Raw genomic sequence first — 16,525 nt, 5'->3', positions numbered from 1 at the left:
GGGCGGGAGCCACTACTGAAATTTCAATGAACTGACAATTATGCCTAGAACTGAAAGGGTTAATGATTCATAAGGAAAAAGTCTTATAAATGTTTGACAGCACCAAGTGCCCTAAAGCACAAGCATTTCTGGTGTCTACCGCGACTGCGTTAGCACGAAAAAAAAAAAAAGTTTTCGGATTTAAAAACAAGATCAAGTTCCTTACCAAGGTCGTACCCACACGTTTTTCCAAGCAAATATCCAACATCGGAGATAAGTGTTGCTCATCCCTACACAGTCCGCATGTGCTCCGCGTTCCCCTCCCCGCCGAGGGCTGTCGCGCACCGCCGCGGTGCCCTCTGCTCCGGCCGCCGGCGCCCGCGTCCCGGCTCCCGACGCGGACAGGTGCCGCGCTGCTCTGCCTCTCCGCAACACTGGAGGGCCGAGTGTCACGGCAGCACTTTCTGTCTGTTAACCCGGCCGGCGGCTCGGCCCTTTCCCCTCCCTGCTGCGGATTTCTGATTCACTCCTACCAGCTGCCTGAAGTGGGGGCGTGGCCACACCTGGACTCGGCCGCGCCGCGCCGCGCTCGGCCAGGGCTTTCCCCCAGCTCGCCAGCGCCTGCCGCTTCCTCTCTGCTCTGCGAATTTCAACATTGACTTGGAATCTTCTGACTTCCCTTTGAAGGCGCTTAACCTCAGCGTTAACTCGGGCCGCATTGTATTCTAAATACTCCAGACCGCCCTTCTTCCTGCTGCGGCTTTGGAAGGGGGCGCACATTCCTGAAATTCGGGGAAACCGAAAAATTACCTACAACTGTTGGCGTTGTTCCTCGGCGCAGATCCGGTTACAAAACACACGGAATTTACTTGAAGAGAGCACGTGAAAAGAGCAATTGTTTTTGCATTGACTGTAATAAAGATGGAGCTGTCTAGTCCTCAAGCTATTGCCTGTGAAATACCCATTTTCTCCTCCCCTACTTGTAAGCTTCCATTTCTCTTGCTAACTAAAAGCGCACTCAAATTTAGTAGAACTGACTTCCTTCTTTCAACTATTTAGGAAAGAGGGAAATAGGAAGAAGTTATAATCCTACATATTAAAATGTCTTTGCCTTTTCTCTCCTCCCCCAAACCCACAGGCAGACTTCCCAGGAGTGTGTGAGCAAAGTGTAGAGCGTTAATGTTTCCTAGTTAAAGGGAATGTGGAACTGATCACTGGCAAGTGGAAGGCAGACGGAGGCAGTAATTAGTGGGGCTCTTCGAAGGGAGCCCTGTCCCGCTCTTGCTCCAGCCCCAGTCAGTCCTCTGTTGAAGGAAGGACATCCTGTGATGATGGCATACAATGTCCTGTTTGTTTATTATTAAGAGCGTGGACCTTGCATTCCTGCTTCTCATTACAAAACAAACCAGATGCTTTACTTCCTTCAGTGGTCTTGTGCCTTCAGCAAGGAATCCTCTAATTCAGGGAAATGATGATGCAAGGGGTCCGTTTAGAGCAGACACCCCATTACAAGGACTGTCTGGAGCACTGCGACACAAGTCTCCCACTATTCCTGCTGCCCTTCTAAAAATTCTCTCTCCTTCAACCTTTGGCTGCCAGTGTCTTTACTAACAGTTTCAATACATGTGTGCACACACACCCAGTCCCAGCAGGCACACACACCCCCACATACACACCTAGTCCCAACCAATGATACCAACTTAGTCACACAATCAAGTGGACATGTGAGTATTTGTTTACAGGAAGAAACAAAACAAAGCAAAACAAAAGCCCAACTCAATCATAAAAAATGTCTGTTTACCTTTCAAATTTCTTTTCTCTTTTAAGAAGATTTCCTAGAATTTTTTTGGGGGGGGTTTAGACGGGAGGCAAAAGATTTTTTGCCAGGACATGGTGCTTGAGTCTAAAATCATTCCACAATCTCTGTAGTACTGAACAATTAAATTCCCACTAGGGGACATAAGTAACCCACACTCCCAGCTCACTGCCTGATGACCTGCGATTGCAATGTTATGCCAGAGGGGACGCTAGCACCCAGAGGAAACACGACTTTTAGGCGGCACACGTGCTGGGGGTATAAAACTGAATGAACAATTCCTTACAAGAGTTCTCAGAAAGCGCCAAGATGATAATTAAACAAGAGAAATCCAGCCTTCTCCAGAGGGTTTATTAACTGATGCTGAGTCAGCGCCCGCATGGACAAAAAAACAATGTAGTCATACTGAAGGCCGGCCTGCTGTTCAAACAGTCTCGCCTGCAGATGTTAAAGAGTATCTCACTTCCCTTTTAGAACCAAACTCTTGTCTTAGGCCATATACACCCCTGCAAGTGCTGGTGAGTCAACCGTGGTGGGGTAAAGGAATGGGCAAAAAGTTGCAAGGTTGAGGTGGGAAGAGGCTCCTTTAAGCCAAATATTTACTCTAATGACTGGAAGATGCCAGTGAATCAACTCACTGTTAATTAATATCAGCCTGCACTCACCTTCAGAGGTGGTGAAATGAGCTTGAGTCTAGGGAGGACGCAAACTTCAAATACCAGCGTGGGGCTTAGCAGGCAACCCTAAAATTAGTTCCAGGTGCTCCAGCTGAGCTGGACAAGGCCACGAGTGGAACTTGAAGGAAAGTCAAATTTGAGACCCAGTGTTGGACTATAAAACCCTTCAAATAATCCAAAGAAGCACCAAACCAAACCATTTTTTTACTGTCATTGTAGCAGTCAAGGGATATAATTTAATGTGATATAATTTAAAATGAAAGCTGCAAAAAAGGAAGAGGGAATAAAGGAAGGAAGCAGGCCCCTGTCGTAAGAAAACGCATGTTCATATAGTCCTATCTAGGTATAGTCCAGCACAAAAGTGCTTGGGGGTGAGGAGGGGAGGCAGAGAGGAGAAGGGGTGGCCCACCAAATGTCACTCACCCCTTCTAGAAGGCCCGATGAGCACCGCATTTAGGATGCTGGCAAGCAGGCAGACGTCAGCACTGGTACAGCTGTGCAGAGAGAGCTAGCTATCTAAGGCTGCCCCTGCCTAGAGTCTTTACATCTCAAAGTGTTTGCTTCTAAGTAATGCCTTGGTGTGTTTTTAGTCACTATATTATTTCCCTCCCTGTTAGAGCACCAAAAAAAAAAAAAAAAAAAAAAAGCCAACCTCAGTTACCTTTATTAATCAGCATTTCTCAGGCAGAGTTCTCTCCTTAAGAGTGTTCACAATGGCAGCGAATCATGAATGATCCAAACAGCTCGCCTCTCAGAAACCCCCATCTATTCCCTTTGATGGTGTCATCACAGCAGCTCGACAAGCCTATGATATTCAGCCTCAGCTACTGGGCCCGGCCCAGTCCTCTCTCGGTGGGCTGGGCGTTGCATTTGTAGGCTGCCAGATGAGTGTGGGCGAAGACTATTGTAGAAGGAAGGGAAGTTGAGCACCAAATCTGGAGACCTGGCTCCCCTTGGGAAAAAAACAACAACTCTCTTTTTTTTTTTTTTTCCTAAGGAAAGTAAAAAATGGGATGAAATGGGCCTAAGATGAAACGTGTTTTCATTTTCTAATTCAACTCCTGCTCTACCCAAACAAGGTCAATGACAGAGTAACCACATCAAGAGGACACCCCCCCCACCCTCCCTTCCCCACTCCCTACCCACCCACTCACCCTCACCCCCCACACCCACTTCCCACTTCCTGTAAGTCAGGCATCTTCATGCTGGTAAACATTTGGGGACCAACTGCAAGCCAGAGCTCCAAAAGCGGGGCACGGTGGCTTTGAAGCCCTCCCACATGTCTCAAAGCCAGGCTGAGCACCAGAGGGGTACTTGATTTTTACACTTTAACAGCCTTTTCAACTCAAATCATCAGGCTTGGCGTTCCGGCTGCCTTCCCTTTTTAAAGCCGGATGAGAAGGGCAGGGGTGTGTGTGAGTGAGAGAGAATGTATGTATGACACATGCTAGGTTACAATGCAGCGTGTGTGTCATTGGTATGATATGTGTATGATATGTTTCAACCATGGGTTGCATCAATTTAAAAATAGCACAGGCCTTCCTTCCCGTGACACAGCTCACCACCCCAACACACTGGACAAACATATTCAGGGCCTAACCCTTGGGATGGTAAGTAAGCCTAGGGGGCTGTGGATGTTTGGAAATGAGGTCAGTGTTTTGACTTCCTAAATAAGAGAAACAAAATTTAAGGGCAGTGAAGAACCAAAGCGGAGCTCCCTTCCCTCCCCTGGTAAGTGCCACCCAGAGAACTTTATAAAACTTTGTAAAACCCACACAAATGTCTGAGGTCTTGGGATTTACAGAACCACCTGTGTCTCATCCTACCTTCCTTTCAGATGGACAGTTGTGTCCTTATGGAATCATTTACGTATTTTTCTTTATTATTATTTTTAGGGCCACACCTACAGCATGTGGAAGTTCCCAGGCTAGGGGTCGAATCCAAGCTGCAGCTGCCAGCCTACGCCACAGACACAGCCACACAGGATCCGAGCCACGTCTGCGATCTACACCGCAGCTCACGGCAACGCCGGATCCCCAACCCACTGATCTGGGCTGGGGATGGAACCCAAAACTTCGTGGATATTAGTCAGGTTCTTAACCCGCCACGCCACAATGGGAACTCATTTACATATTTTTAAATTGTCCTTTGAGTTTGACATCCACGCACTTAATAAACAACCACAGCCAAATGATAACCATTTCTATGCGATGTGTGGGGAAACTCAGGTGGATTTCCAATATTTTTTTTTTTCTTTCTAACTAGGTATCTCTTTTATCCAATAGTCAGATAAGAGAGGGATTTAAATTTCTGGAAAATGCTGCGGGGCAGGACATGGGAAGAAAGATCATTTCTGAATCCGGAAAACGTTTCCTAAAATTGCATTCGGTAGGACAAAGGAAGAAACCACACAAACAGAAGGCAACATAGGGACTATAAATAAAGGAGGAAGAGAACAACAGGAAAGGTGTCCATCCTGATCCTCAGCTTCCTCTTCACTCTTCTCTGCATTCAGGGAAGAGGAAGAGTGGCGTCCACAGCACGAAGGAAGTCCTCTCTTCCTTCCCCTTCTCTCACCTTCCAGTGGGAGGGGAAACCACTCATTGAAGGGGTAGGGGCTGATCCAAGGTGGAAATCAAAGGGAGATTGTAGATAGGAGTGTTTTCCCAGAGTGAGATGAAAGAGGGGCGAGTTGTCTTGAAAACAAAGGCCAACAACCGATGAGACGCCTCAGCAGAGGAGCAGCTGTGAGGCAGGGAGGGCCGCGTAGGCAGCAGCGTCCCCGCGGAACAGGGAAAAGTGCCCTGCGGCGGGGGCTGTCACAGTGCACCTCCGTCCCCGCAACCCCAGAGCATCCAGCAAGGGATGGAGGGAGAGTGATTTCTGACCAAAAAATGGGGTTGATGGCTTCTTCTCATCCTTTCTAAGCAAAGGTTCGAGATCACAGAGGCTTGCTTTTTATATGCCAGGGTGAGTTAGGAGAGAAGAGACAGAAACAATAGCGAAATCCTTTGAACTCCTCACCAAACAGCAGGAAAAAGAGGAAGGAAGGAAGAAAGAAAGAAAGTTAGTTTTGTGATGTAAAGATAAAGGTGTCCCGCATGCCCCAGTTCTGCTCCAAAGGGGATTTAAGAGGTGGCCTGTGCTGAGAACCACAGATCCAGCCCAACACCTCATTTTCCTGCTACGGAAACTGAGGGCCAGAGATCAGGAAGCAGAAAGCTCATCTCTCCAGGCCCTCCTTCCACTCTTGGATTTTACATATGATCGTGAACCTGGCAGATGCCACCCACAGACATGCCTCTTCCCTGGGCACAGAGCAAAACCTGAACTCAGCTCTCATCCTCCTGGGGCCTAAGGTACAGATGGGCTAGGAAAGGTTCTCCTGTTGTAGGACCTTTTTAAAGGCTAAACTGGCGGTGACTGGAATTAAAATTAAACCTGCCGAATTCAGTGCCAGCCTTTGGAGACGGGGAACTGGTCCCTAACATGGTTTCCCCTAGACCTGAGGAGCTGGGAGGTGATGGAGGAAACAGAAGGCAATACAATGACATTTAATAGACACCTTATCTTTTGCAAAACTCTCCAATGTTGACTAAGAACACGCCAGGAAACCTTTTAACATGAAGATAGTGTGGAGATTGTAAAGCGGCAGCCCTGGCTTATCTGACCTCCATCTACAGCCCATTGTTTCCTGCAAGTACAGAGGGGAAGCTGGGGCTGAGGGGTTAATGTTCAATAGGCATCGTCCCCCTGAAGGTGTGCCCCTGGGGGCAGAAGGGCCACCCCTGCATTACCCTAGAATGGCACCAATCACAGGGAAGGCTGAGGCTCCCTGCTTTTCAGGCTGGCTTCCCAACAGCTTCTTTTAAAAGAACAGGCACTGTCTTTGGAAGAGATAATCCGACAATGGAGGTCCATTAAAAGTATTAGGACGTAGCCCGGGCCACCGGGATCCTCGGGAGGAGAGCTCTGTCCTGACAATAGACAATTAAAGCTGATAAATCCAAGCTACTTGTTGCTGTTCTAATTCCTCCTAATTGTATGCTACTTGTCCCAGGCTCTTGCATTCAGGGATGAAGCAGGCTACTCTTAATCTCCAAAGTACCTGACCTACTTCCTAACCAGATCTTTTCAGCATTCTTTCTTTCCCATCTGGACCCCTTTTTCTCTTCGACTTTTCCCCTCTTCCTCGAAGCTCGAGGAGAGGAGAAGGAAGGGTGTTGGCGGGGAAGGGGGGGCGGTGTCTGAACAGAAGGCTGCCTCTGAATCAATATCTCCTGGGCCTCTCAGACAGTTTCCTAATCGGGGGGCGGCTAATCAGGCTCAGAGGCACCCCAGTGACCACACTGCACTAAGCATGAGACTTGACAAGTGGCGGGGGCTTCCGAGGATCCAACTGTTAGATCTCTGCTGGCTGCCAAAGCTGCATGTGAGTCTGTGTGCAGAGTATATGTCGTGCTAGTTCTATTCGTGGCCGACATCTCACTAATTATGCTGCCACCACCAGTTATGCAGAGCAAAGCACTCCTTCTCACCCAGCAACGCCAAAGCATATAATTCTATCTCAACAACAGAGCTTTAAATACCAGTTTGGTGCCAGCCTGTGTGTGCCTGCTTTCCTTCCAGAATCTTACGAAAGGGGAAAATCTATCTTTGCAATACAATTTTGGCCCTTAGAGTATATTTTTTACGTTGAAAAATCTTTATAGAGGCATCTCTTCCAACCCTTCTCCACTCTGTGTCCTAAAGAGTGTGTAGTAATCAGCCCTTAAAAGATGCAACAAGGGGAGTTCCCATCATGGCTCAGTGGTAACAAACCTGAACCTCAGCATCCATAAGGACACGGGTTCCATCCCTGGCCTCTCTCAGTAGATTAAGGCATTGCCGTGAGCTGTGGTGTAGGTCACAGACACAGCTTGCGTCCTCTGTTGCTGTGACTGTGGTATAGGCTGGCAGCTACAACTCCAGTTCGACCCCTAGCCTGGGAACCTCCATATGCCATGGGTGTGGTCCTGCAAAGCAAAAACAATAAAATAAAGACACTTTTAAAAAAAGATGCAACAAGGAGTTCCCTGGTGGCCTAGTGGCATGCCATGGGCACAGCCCCCCCCCAATATATATATATATAGTATATATACATATACAATAATTTGGGGGTTGTTTTTAAAAGAAATCCTTGTATTTCAGATACACATACTGAAAATCAGATAAAATCGTGCGGTTTTGGGAGATTTGCTTCAAAATCCTCGGCGGGGGGCAGGGGGGCACAGATGAAACAACCCAGGTCTTGAGCTGCTAATGGTTGAACTGGGTTATAGGGTGCATTATGCCACACTCTTTAGAACTGTAAACAATTTTTATAATAAAAAAGTAAAAAAAAAAAAAAAACCAAAAAACTAGAGTTCTGCCTAACCCACGCTGTTGAACTCAAGTCGATGACCATTTGTCAGTGCGAATGACATTTAATTGAGAAGCACTGATGCAAAATGAAGGAGTCACCTGCCTGCGGTCCTGCCCCCATCAAAAACAGCATTTTCTGGGATGGTAACCATTTGGGGGAACCAAGTTTTTTTCATGTTTGGCAAAGAGAAGGCATTTTTAGTGCCCTTCAGCATCAGAAGTATGATAACAGCCATTAAATAGGTTTAATTTCACCCTCTGATAAAATTGAAAATTGTGCTCCATTTGATGTAATTTCACAGTGGCCCTACCAGGAAATGATTTAGAGTTTGACTTGGGTTGAAAACATATATACATTACAGGAGGTAAAACTACTCACAGCCATCGGAATCGGTCCCTGAGTCACGCATCCTCCGCTTCACGGAGGGACTAGGAACACAGTATGGCGGATAACTCACTTTTTCTCTGCGGTATTCTGAGCAAGCAGCTCAACTGATAAACTGTGTCAAAGTCAAATCATTTGTCAGCTCCAAAGAGAGGAGAACAAGCTGAAAGATGGACTCAGGAAGTAGATTTATCTGGTGCAACACATTAACTAGTATAAATACCAGTGGAAAAAAGTAAACACATTTACCCAGCGAGAAAGGACTAATGCTTGCACCTCACTGCTTAGCTCAGTGTTCTCCCGAAGCTTTCTATTCACCAGACAAGTGATACCAATTTGTCTTGGCATTCTACCCAGAATATATTTAAACAAATCAAAGGTTTATCTCCTTATTGACCTCGATTTTGTGAACATCTAGTTCATACTAATATAAAGAGGTTCTTCCAGATTAAAGTTTTCTCGTGTGATAATGTTCCCCCACTGCTTAGGAGAGAAGGTTTTCCAAAGTACTATTAGATAGGAAAACACGGTGTGAGAAATTATTCTTCGGATTGTGATGCATTTTAAATGTACACATTCATTCATACGATTTTGGACATTCTTTGAAATACTTTTTTTGGGAGGGGTATCTTTTTAGGGCCACACCTGAAAGTTCCCAGGCTAGGGGTCGAATCAGAGCTGCAGCTGCCTACCTATGCCACAGCCACAGCAATGCAGGATCAGAACCACATCTGCGACCTACACCACAGCTCATGGCAATACCAGATCCTTAACCCTGAGGGAGGCCATGGATCCACCCTGCGTCCTCAAGGATGCTAGTCAGATTCGTTACTGCTGAGCCACAATGGGAATTCCTGAAACATTTTTAATTTCAGAAGCCCCAACCAGCAAGGACCAGTCCAACAGCCGAGAGCTGACATTGGGTTACTGAAGTACATGCTTTGCTAAAGAGTTGCTGAAAGATGGTAGCAGTGCCAGGCATGGCTGCGGCTGGGACACCTGGCTGCCAGTGTAGGCCATGCCTCTGGCCCCATTTCCTCACGTGCTCTAGGGATGAACCCACACGCCACATGGGGATTTCTCTGTGGTCTCCAGCCTGCTGGCCTGTGAGCAATCCCAGGCATCTTTGAACACCCAGCGCTCAGCGTGGTGCCTGGCGTATATGGGATGGTTGATTCACAACACGCTGCATGAATGGATGAAAAATGCCTCTGGAGTCCCACCTGTGAACGAGGCATCGCCATAGGCTCTGGACATACTTTCTATTTCTCTAGAGAAAGTATATGCTGCTGCTCAGCCCTTGTTTGTAGAACTCAAAAAAGAACGTTCCTGGATAGGAGCCATAGACATAAAAATGTGCATATTTCTGGGGGAAGGGAGGGAGGAAGCCACTTCCAAGGACAACAGCACTTGAAAATAAGTTCAGCAGGTAAAAACCAACAGAACAGGTTCCCAGGCCTGAGTGATTTACATAGTCCTTGTGGGGTCTACTTTTGTCCACTCACAAGCACTGGACCTCTCCCTAAAATATTCCCCTACCAACCTTTGGGCCTTCCTCCCCTTCATAGCCACTCCACCCCACAGTAATTAGGTTTAACAAGAGCAATTAACAAAACAAACCCCTTGCTGCTTAGTGGGCTGATAATTCTGATTGCAAAATTGTTTTAGGATGTGCAAAGCAGTTGAAAACAAAGATAAATAAGTTATGCAACCATTTTGCATATAATACATTGTGTGTAAGAAATACAGTTCTGGGAGTTCCCGTTGTGATGCAGTGGTTAACGAATCTGACTAGGAGCCATCAGGTTGCAGGTTCGATCCCTGGCCTTGCTCAGCGGGTTGAGGATCCGGCGTTGCCGTGAGCTGTGGTGTAGGTTGCAGACAAGGCTCAGATCCCGAGTTGCTGTGGCTCTGGCATAGGCTGGTGGCTACAGCTCCGATTAGACCCCTAGCCTGGGAACCTCCATATGCCATGGGTGCGGCCCTGAAAAGATGAAAAAAAAAAAAAAAAAAAGGAAAGAAATACAGTTCTGCATCTTCAATAATGCAGTCTAAAATTGCCATCATATCTCAGCTACAATTTTACTGAGCATTATGCCATCTTCATATAATATTATTTCAGATCTAGTGAATCTAATTTGGATTATTTTTTTTCCAGTGTTACAAAGTTTTAAATGATTCTGAGACAAATGTGTCTCATTTTTTTTCTACTAAGTCAATAGCTCTTAAGTGTTTGTTTTTTTGTTTTGGGTTTTTTGTTTGTTTGTTTGTTTGTTTTTGTCTTTTTGCCTTTTCTAGGGCCGCTTTCCCTCGGCATATGGAGGTTCCCAGGATAGGGGTCAAATTGGAGGTGTAGCTGTTGGCCTATGCCAGAGCCACAGCAACACAGGATATGAGCCGCATCTGCGACCTACACCACAGTTCATGGCAACGCCGGATCCTTAACCCACTGAGCAAGGCCAGGGATCGAACTTGCAACCTCATGGTTCCTAGTCGGATTCGTTAGCCACTGCACCACGAAGGGAACTCCTTTTTTTTTTGTCTTTTTAGGGCCGCACCCACGGCATATGGAGGTTCTCAGGCTAGGGGTCTAATCTGAGCTGTAGCCGCTGGCCTACACCACAGCCACAGCCACCCCAGTTCCAAGCTGTGTTCGTCTGTGACGTACACCACAGCTCACGGCAATGCTGGATCCTTAACCCACTGATCGAGGCCAGGGATCAAACCTGTGTCCTCATGGATGCTAGTCAGATTTGCTTCTGCTGCGTCACAATAGGAACTCCGAGGGAAAGTCTACTTGAATAAAAAGTACAGTCTCCTTTCCGATGAGCATCTGATAGTAATAAAATTCCCAGTGTGTTAAAATGGGGATAATCCTATAGGAAAACAAACACAATAGCCTCTGAGGGCCAGGGGAAAGACTTAGCAGAACCAGGGACATTTAATGGTAATTATGAAGCTATGTAAAGTTTTTTTTATCTTTTGGATTTTTCCAAGAAGCCATTGTTGCTAAGTATAATGTCTACTCTGAGTGACAGAGATCACTGGAAATAAAAATCCAATTGTCTCAAAATATATAAAATCGATGAAGAGCTAGAGCTAAAACCATGGCTAGAATACTATTTTAGCTTCTAGAAATCTAATGTAGAATAGGAAATGAAGATTTCTGAAAATCAGTTTGCTTGAGAAATGAAGCCACTATAGGATTCCTCTAAATAGCAAACTGTCCTTGCTTTAAATATATGGCTCAATTTATAAATATTTTTGTTTTATAAAAAACTTTTTAATGAGATCTGTTGACATATTAAGAGATGTTGATAATACAAACCAAGTTCTGTTATGATGATCAAAATTACCCTTCCCTCCACCCCCAATTTAGTGGCTAGTCAATACAGTTGTTGCTTTTTTATTTAATGCAGTTGGGAATCAATTTTTTTTTCTATCAGTTTTTTAAAACTAAGGTATAGTTCACCTATAATATTATGTTAGTTTCAGGTATACAACATAGTGATTCACAAGTTTTAAAAATTAAACTCCGAGACAAAAAAAAAAAAAAAAAGGGGTTCCCGTGGTGGCGCAGTGGTTAACGAATCCGACTAGGAACCATGAGGTTGCGGGTTCAGTCCCTGCCCTTGCTCAGTGGGTTAAGGATCTGGCGTTGCTGTGAGCTGTGGTGTAGGTCGCAGACACAGCTCGGATCCTGCGTTGCTGTGGCTCTGGCGTAGGCCGGCAGCTACAGCTCCGATTCCACCCCTAGCCTGGGAACCTCCATATGCCGCGGTAACGGCCCAAGAAATAGCAATAACAACAATAAAAAGACAAAAGACAAAAAAAAAAAAAAAAAATTTAAACTCCGTGTATAATTATTATACAATACCGGCTATATTTATTCTGCTGTACAATATATCCTTATAGGTTATTTATTTTACACATAGTAGTTTGTTCCTCTTAACCACCTACCCCTATCTGGCCCCTCTTCAATTTTTAAAATTATAAAGAGTTAAATCAGAGACTCAAAAAATGATACTTAAAACATTGTATTTGAAACATATCAATGAATGTCAGATTCTCTGTCATTGATGTAAGCCAAGGCCTCTGTTTGAGAATGAACCTCTTCCTTCTGAAGTCCTCAGGGTCTTCTCTGCATACCACCCCCCAAATAATGCACTGCCTTTCTGTCCAAGTGCCCCGAGTGCAAACCTGCCCTAGATTTATACCTCCCAGTCCCAATACCTTATCATTGTTCACCCACATCTATTTCAATTACAGGATTTTTTAACTAGTATTTATCAAGATTTTGACTTGATTTTAATGCAACCAACTCTTAATACTTATACTTCATTGATATATATATAATATTTAATTAAATTACATAATTACAACTAGCATAGTCAAGTTTGGGAATACATACAAACATCATTGCTAAGTATACGCATCAGAAAATGCAAAGCAGAAAGGCTCAATGAATGCTGGAGAGGAGTAGATTTAGAGAAGCAAGGGAGTAAAACTCAGTGTGTTTACAGAAGGCACTGAGAATATAAAAACACCAAGCAAGTTGGTTCAGTGAGGTTAGTTAACAGCATTTCTAGGTGATCAACCAATAATTAAATTCTAAATCACCACACTTGGGATAATAAATTATTTTGAAGCAGCTGATAATATTAAGTACAACCAAGACAGAGCTGTGATTTAAAAATATTATTTCATTTTTTCCTATTGTCCTCATTTCTCTTGAACTATGAAAAAATGATTTTTAATAATTAGTAAACTTGAATGATTAACTCCATAAAATAAACATTCTTAGCTAAAAGGTAAAGGGATATATATATATATATATATATACACACATATATATACATATATATATACACACATATATATACATATATATATATAATACAAACTATAAGGCCTATGCTTAGTTAAGAGAGTATCATACAAAAAAATGTCCTTTTCTTCATAAGTAGAGTTATGAGATGTCTTCAATGAATTTAACAACAAACAGTTACTAGGAGAACTCAAATCAGAAGCAAGATGTTTCTTAAGGTTCCATTTGAGAATGAATCCACAGCAATGCTGATAAAGGAAATATTCAGACACACTCACATTTCAAAAAAATTACCCTTTTATTTTAATATGGAAGAAAGCAATGTTCATGGTTAAATTTCCTTTGTTGTTTTTTTTTTTTTTTTTTTTTGCTTTTTAGGGCTGTATCCGAGGCATATGGAGGTTCCCAGGCTAGGGGTCAAATGGGAGCTACACTGCCAGCCTACACCACAGCTACAGCAACCTCAGATCTGAGCCACGTCTGCGACTACACCACAGCTCACAGCAATGCCAGATCCTCAACTCACTGAGCAAGGCCAGGGATCAAACCCACAATCTCATGGTTCCTAGTCTGATTTGTTTCCACTACACCACAACAGGAATTCCTCAATTTCTTTAAATTAAAAAGAAATGACTATTTCTAACAATATCACGACGGCTTTATTGCATTTGATTTTAGATAGATGTCCAGGAAAGTGTCTGGTGTGCCCAATTCATAAATCTTCAACAAAAGGCTTTGTGCCTGAGATAGTTTAAGTGGGTCTATTATTCCTTGCTACCAAGTGAACCCCCACAAAACAATCATTGTTAATCATAAGGTGTAGAGTCTTGAGTCTACCCATTTTTGGATCATTTTTTAAATGGCATCATATCGTAAATAGACTTATTATCCATTTTTTTCACTTACTACTGCAAACATCTTCCCATGCCTGCATCATTTTTAATTGCTATAGATTATTCTAAAGTGCATATATCATACCATGCTTTACTTAATCATCAAACACACATCACTAACCTATTTTTAAGCTATTATATACAGAACACCATGGGCAATTAAGCAGTTTGAGCCTGAAGTTCCATGGAAAATTACAATCCTTAGAAATCTTATCTAACTTTTTAATTTCTTAGGAGAAAAGACTGGTTTCCAGAGAAAGTAATTTTCTTTTCATCCTAGTTCCTGGTATAAGGCCAGCAATACTTTATCTGCAATCCCCAAATCCAAACAGCTCTGAAAATTGAAAGTTGTTTTGCCTTTTTATTGCCACTATCATGCATCCATTCTCATCACTAAGGTACTACAGTGGTCTTCGAATAGCTTTCTCCATTTCCAGTTCCACTCCTTTGCAATTTTCATCAACATCACTGCCACTGGAATCATTAGTCTGAATCACAGTCTCCCAGGGCCCTTTCCTCCCCTAAAACTTTACATGCCACCCCCCACCCCACCTCCATCATCGACTTTGCCTCAGTTAGTGCAGCCTCATGCTGCAGAAACACTCATATTTAAATATGAACACCTCATTGAGTGGATATGCGACAATGCTACCTCTCTAAAAATCTCAAAAGGAGTTCCTGTCATGGCTCAGTGGTAATGAACCTGACTGGTATCCATGAGGACTTGGGTTCAATCCCTGGCTTTGCTCAGTGGGTTAAGGATCCAGTGTTGCCATGAGCTGTGGTGTAGGTCACAGGTAAGGCTCTGATCTGGCATTGCTCTGGCTGTGGCATAGGCCTCAGATGCAGCTCTGATTGACCCCTAGCCTGGGAACCTCCATATGCCGCGGGAGCGGCCCAAGAAATAGCAAAAAAGACCAAAATAAAATAAAATAAAATAAAATGGCTTGGTCATTTTTTTTCCGGTTGAAGGAGGTCACACTATACTAGGATATAATATGGCCCTTAACATAAGCAATTATGAGGATATGGAGAGAGAACTGGGTTTAGAAGGATATACAGGCTCACAGGCACCCAAGTTCACTGGCCACCGGGTCTTCGAAGTTTGTTCCTGGTTGCCTCATGGCGAAGAAACCACAAGCAGCCAGATCCCATTCCTTCCTCTATGCCCTTGTGCCATCTGACTTCCTCTTCCCCAGCCCACTGGAGTCAGTCTGCACAACACAGGCCGTGTCTTCCAGGGAAGCTCAAGGGCCTGCTGGCATAAGGTTCCCTTCAAAGCATCCCCTGGAAGTCTGTGTGGGATGAGCGTATTGAAACCATCCGCTTTTCCAGGGAAGAGCTAAATCCACCCCACCATGTTTCTGTTCTCATTTACCCAAGGCTGGTGACATAAATGGTTAGAGGGTTGTCCTGAGACTCCCCCACGCAGACAGCGCCTCAGAGGCAGAAGAAGCTGCACGCACATCTGGGCAGAGGCTTCCTAAAAGGACACGCTGAAACCGGGTTAATAGGCCTTGAGTCTTAGGAGAACTGAGTTATAGAGAAAAGACTCACTGTGGGACTAACTGATCATGGGAAAGAAGAGGGAATTGTTCCCTGGCTCTGCTCCCCTCCTTCTCCCTGGTCCCCCACCCTCCCTTAACACCTCTCACCCCCACCCCAGCCGCATTGGCCAATACTCAGACTCTACGGCAGAGAACAGGAAAATAGGAGAGCTGCGCTTGGGGAAGATGGAATAGTGTCACTGCAGACAAGACACACCTAATTGTGTGTGCGCTTCAGTGTAGAGAGGGCAAAGGTCAGAATTCCCAGAACCGCCTCATTTATAATCTGAAATCCTGCCTAAGAGTCATACATTGCTCTTCCCATAATGCCTGCAGAGTAATTTCCAGGTTAGTTTGTTGCTTCCTTTCAGACTGGGAAGTTACTCCTCACTTCCTCCCTTCTCTCCTCTCTTCCTGCCCCCAAAGAAATAGCTAAGACGTCTGAAGGAGAGCTTTTCATCACAGTAGGTAAAGAAGACGGATGCCTGTGACCTGGTGTGGGCAGAGACACACAAGCCCAGGCAAGGGCATCAGGGAATGGAATGTACTGATTGCAGGTCATTAAAATAGGCCCCACAAAGCCTTCCTTCAGTGGTCCTCACACATTTCTGCATCCTAGAGTGGCCTGAGGAGCTTGAAAAGATTCTGATGGCCAGGTGGAATCTCACACCAATTAAATCTGTATACAGGCCTGGGAGCCGGCATTACTGGCTTTGAAAGATCCTCAGGTCATTCCAGCGTGCCAACAAGATTAGAACCAAACGCTTTACTTAATCAGATGCCCACCTTCTAGATTATATTTACACTTAAAATACTGGCTTCCCCAATCCTCCCCTGGCAAAGGAAATGTATCATGGTTGTGGAACATTCACAGGAGTGACCTCTGAGTGTGTGGCTTGAGTTGGCCACTGGGTAATAAACAGTCTGCCCCTGAAATTAGCAAAGAACTGGAGCAATGAGGCCAAGGACAAGAGTTCTGTACTCACGAGGGTCCCTG

The 16,525-nt window shown here is 44.6% G+C and overlaps 2 protein-coding genes across 14 annotated transcripts in view; one reads left to right on the top strand and one right to left on the bottom strand.

Moving 5' to 3' along the window:
• Nucleotides 1-16,525, bottom strand: part of PRDM1 (PR/SET domain 1) — a 113,170-nt gene that overhangs the window by 21,168 nt on the left and 75,477 nt on the right. For 2 of the 10 annotated variants that reach the window (XM_001925350.5, XM_021090455.2), the window contains exon 1: nucleotides 206-452. The exons of the other annotated variants lie outside the window; for them this stretch is intronic. In XM_001925350.5, the coding sequence (XP_001925385.1) occupies nucleotides 206-247 (42 nt within the window). In that variant the 5' untranslated portion in view covers nucleotides 248-452. Of the gene's footprint in view, nucleotides 1-205; nucleotides 453-16,525 lie in introns of those variants that run through there. 10 annotated transcript variants of the gene reach the window in all.
• ATG5 (autophagy related 5) overlaps nucleotides 1-16,525 on the top strand; it is a 234,153-nt gene that overhangs the window by 208,085 nt on the left and 9,543 nt on the right. The window lies entirely within an intron of this gene.

Source organism: Sus scrofa, chromosome 1, assembly GCF_054392235.1.
Source record: "Sus scrofa isolate SSC_HxYL_T2T_F1_AM1 chromosome 1, Sscrofa_HxYL_maternal_Yorkshire_Landrace_v2.0, whole genome shotgun sequence".
Taxonomy (NCBI): Eukaryota; Metazoa; Chordata; class Mammalia; order Artiodactyla; family Suidae; genus Sus; species Sus scrofa.
This window is presented reverse-complemented; position numbering and strand designations above follow the sequence as displayed.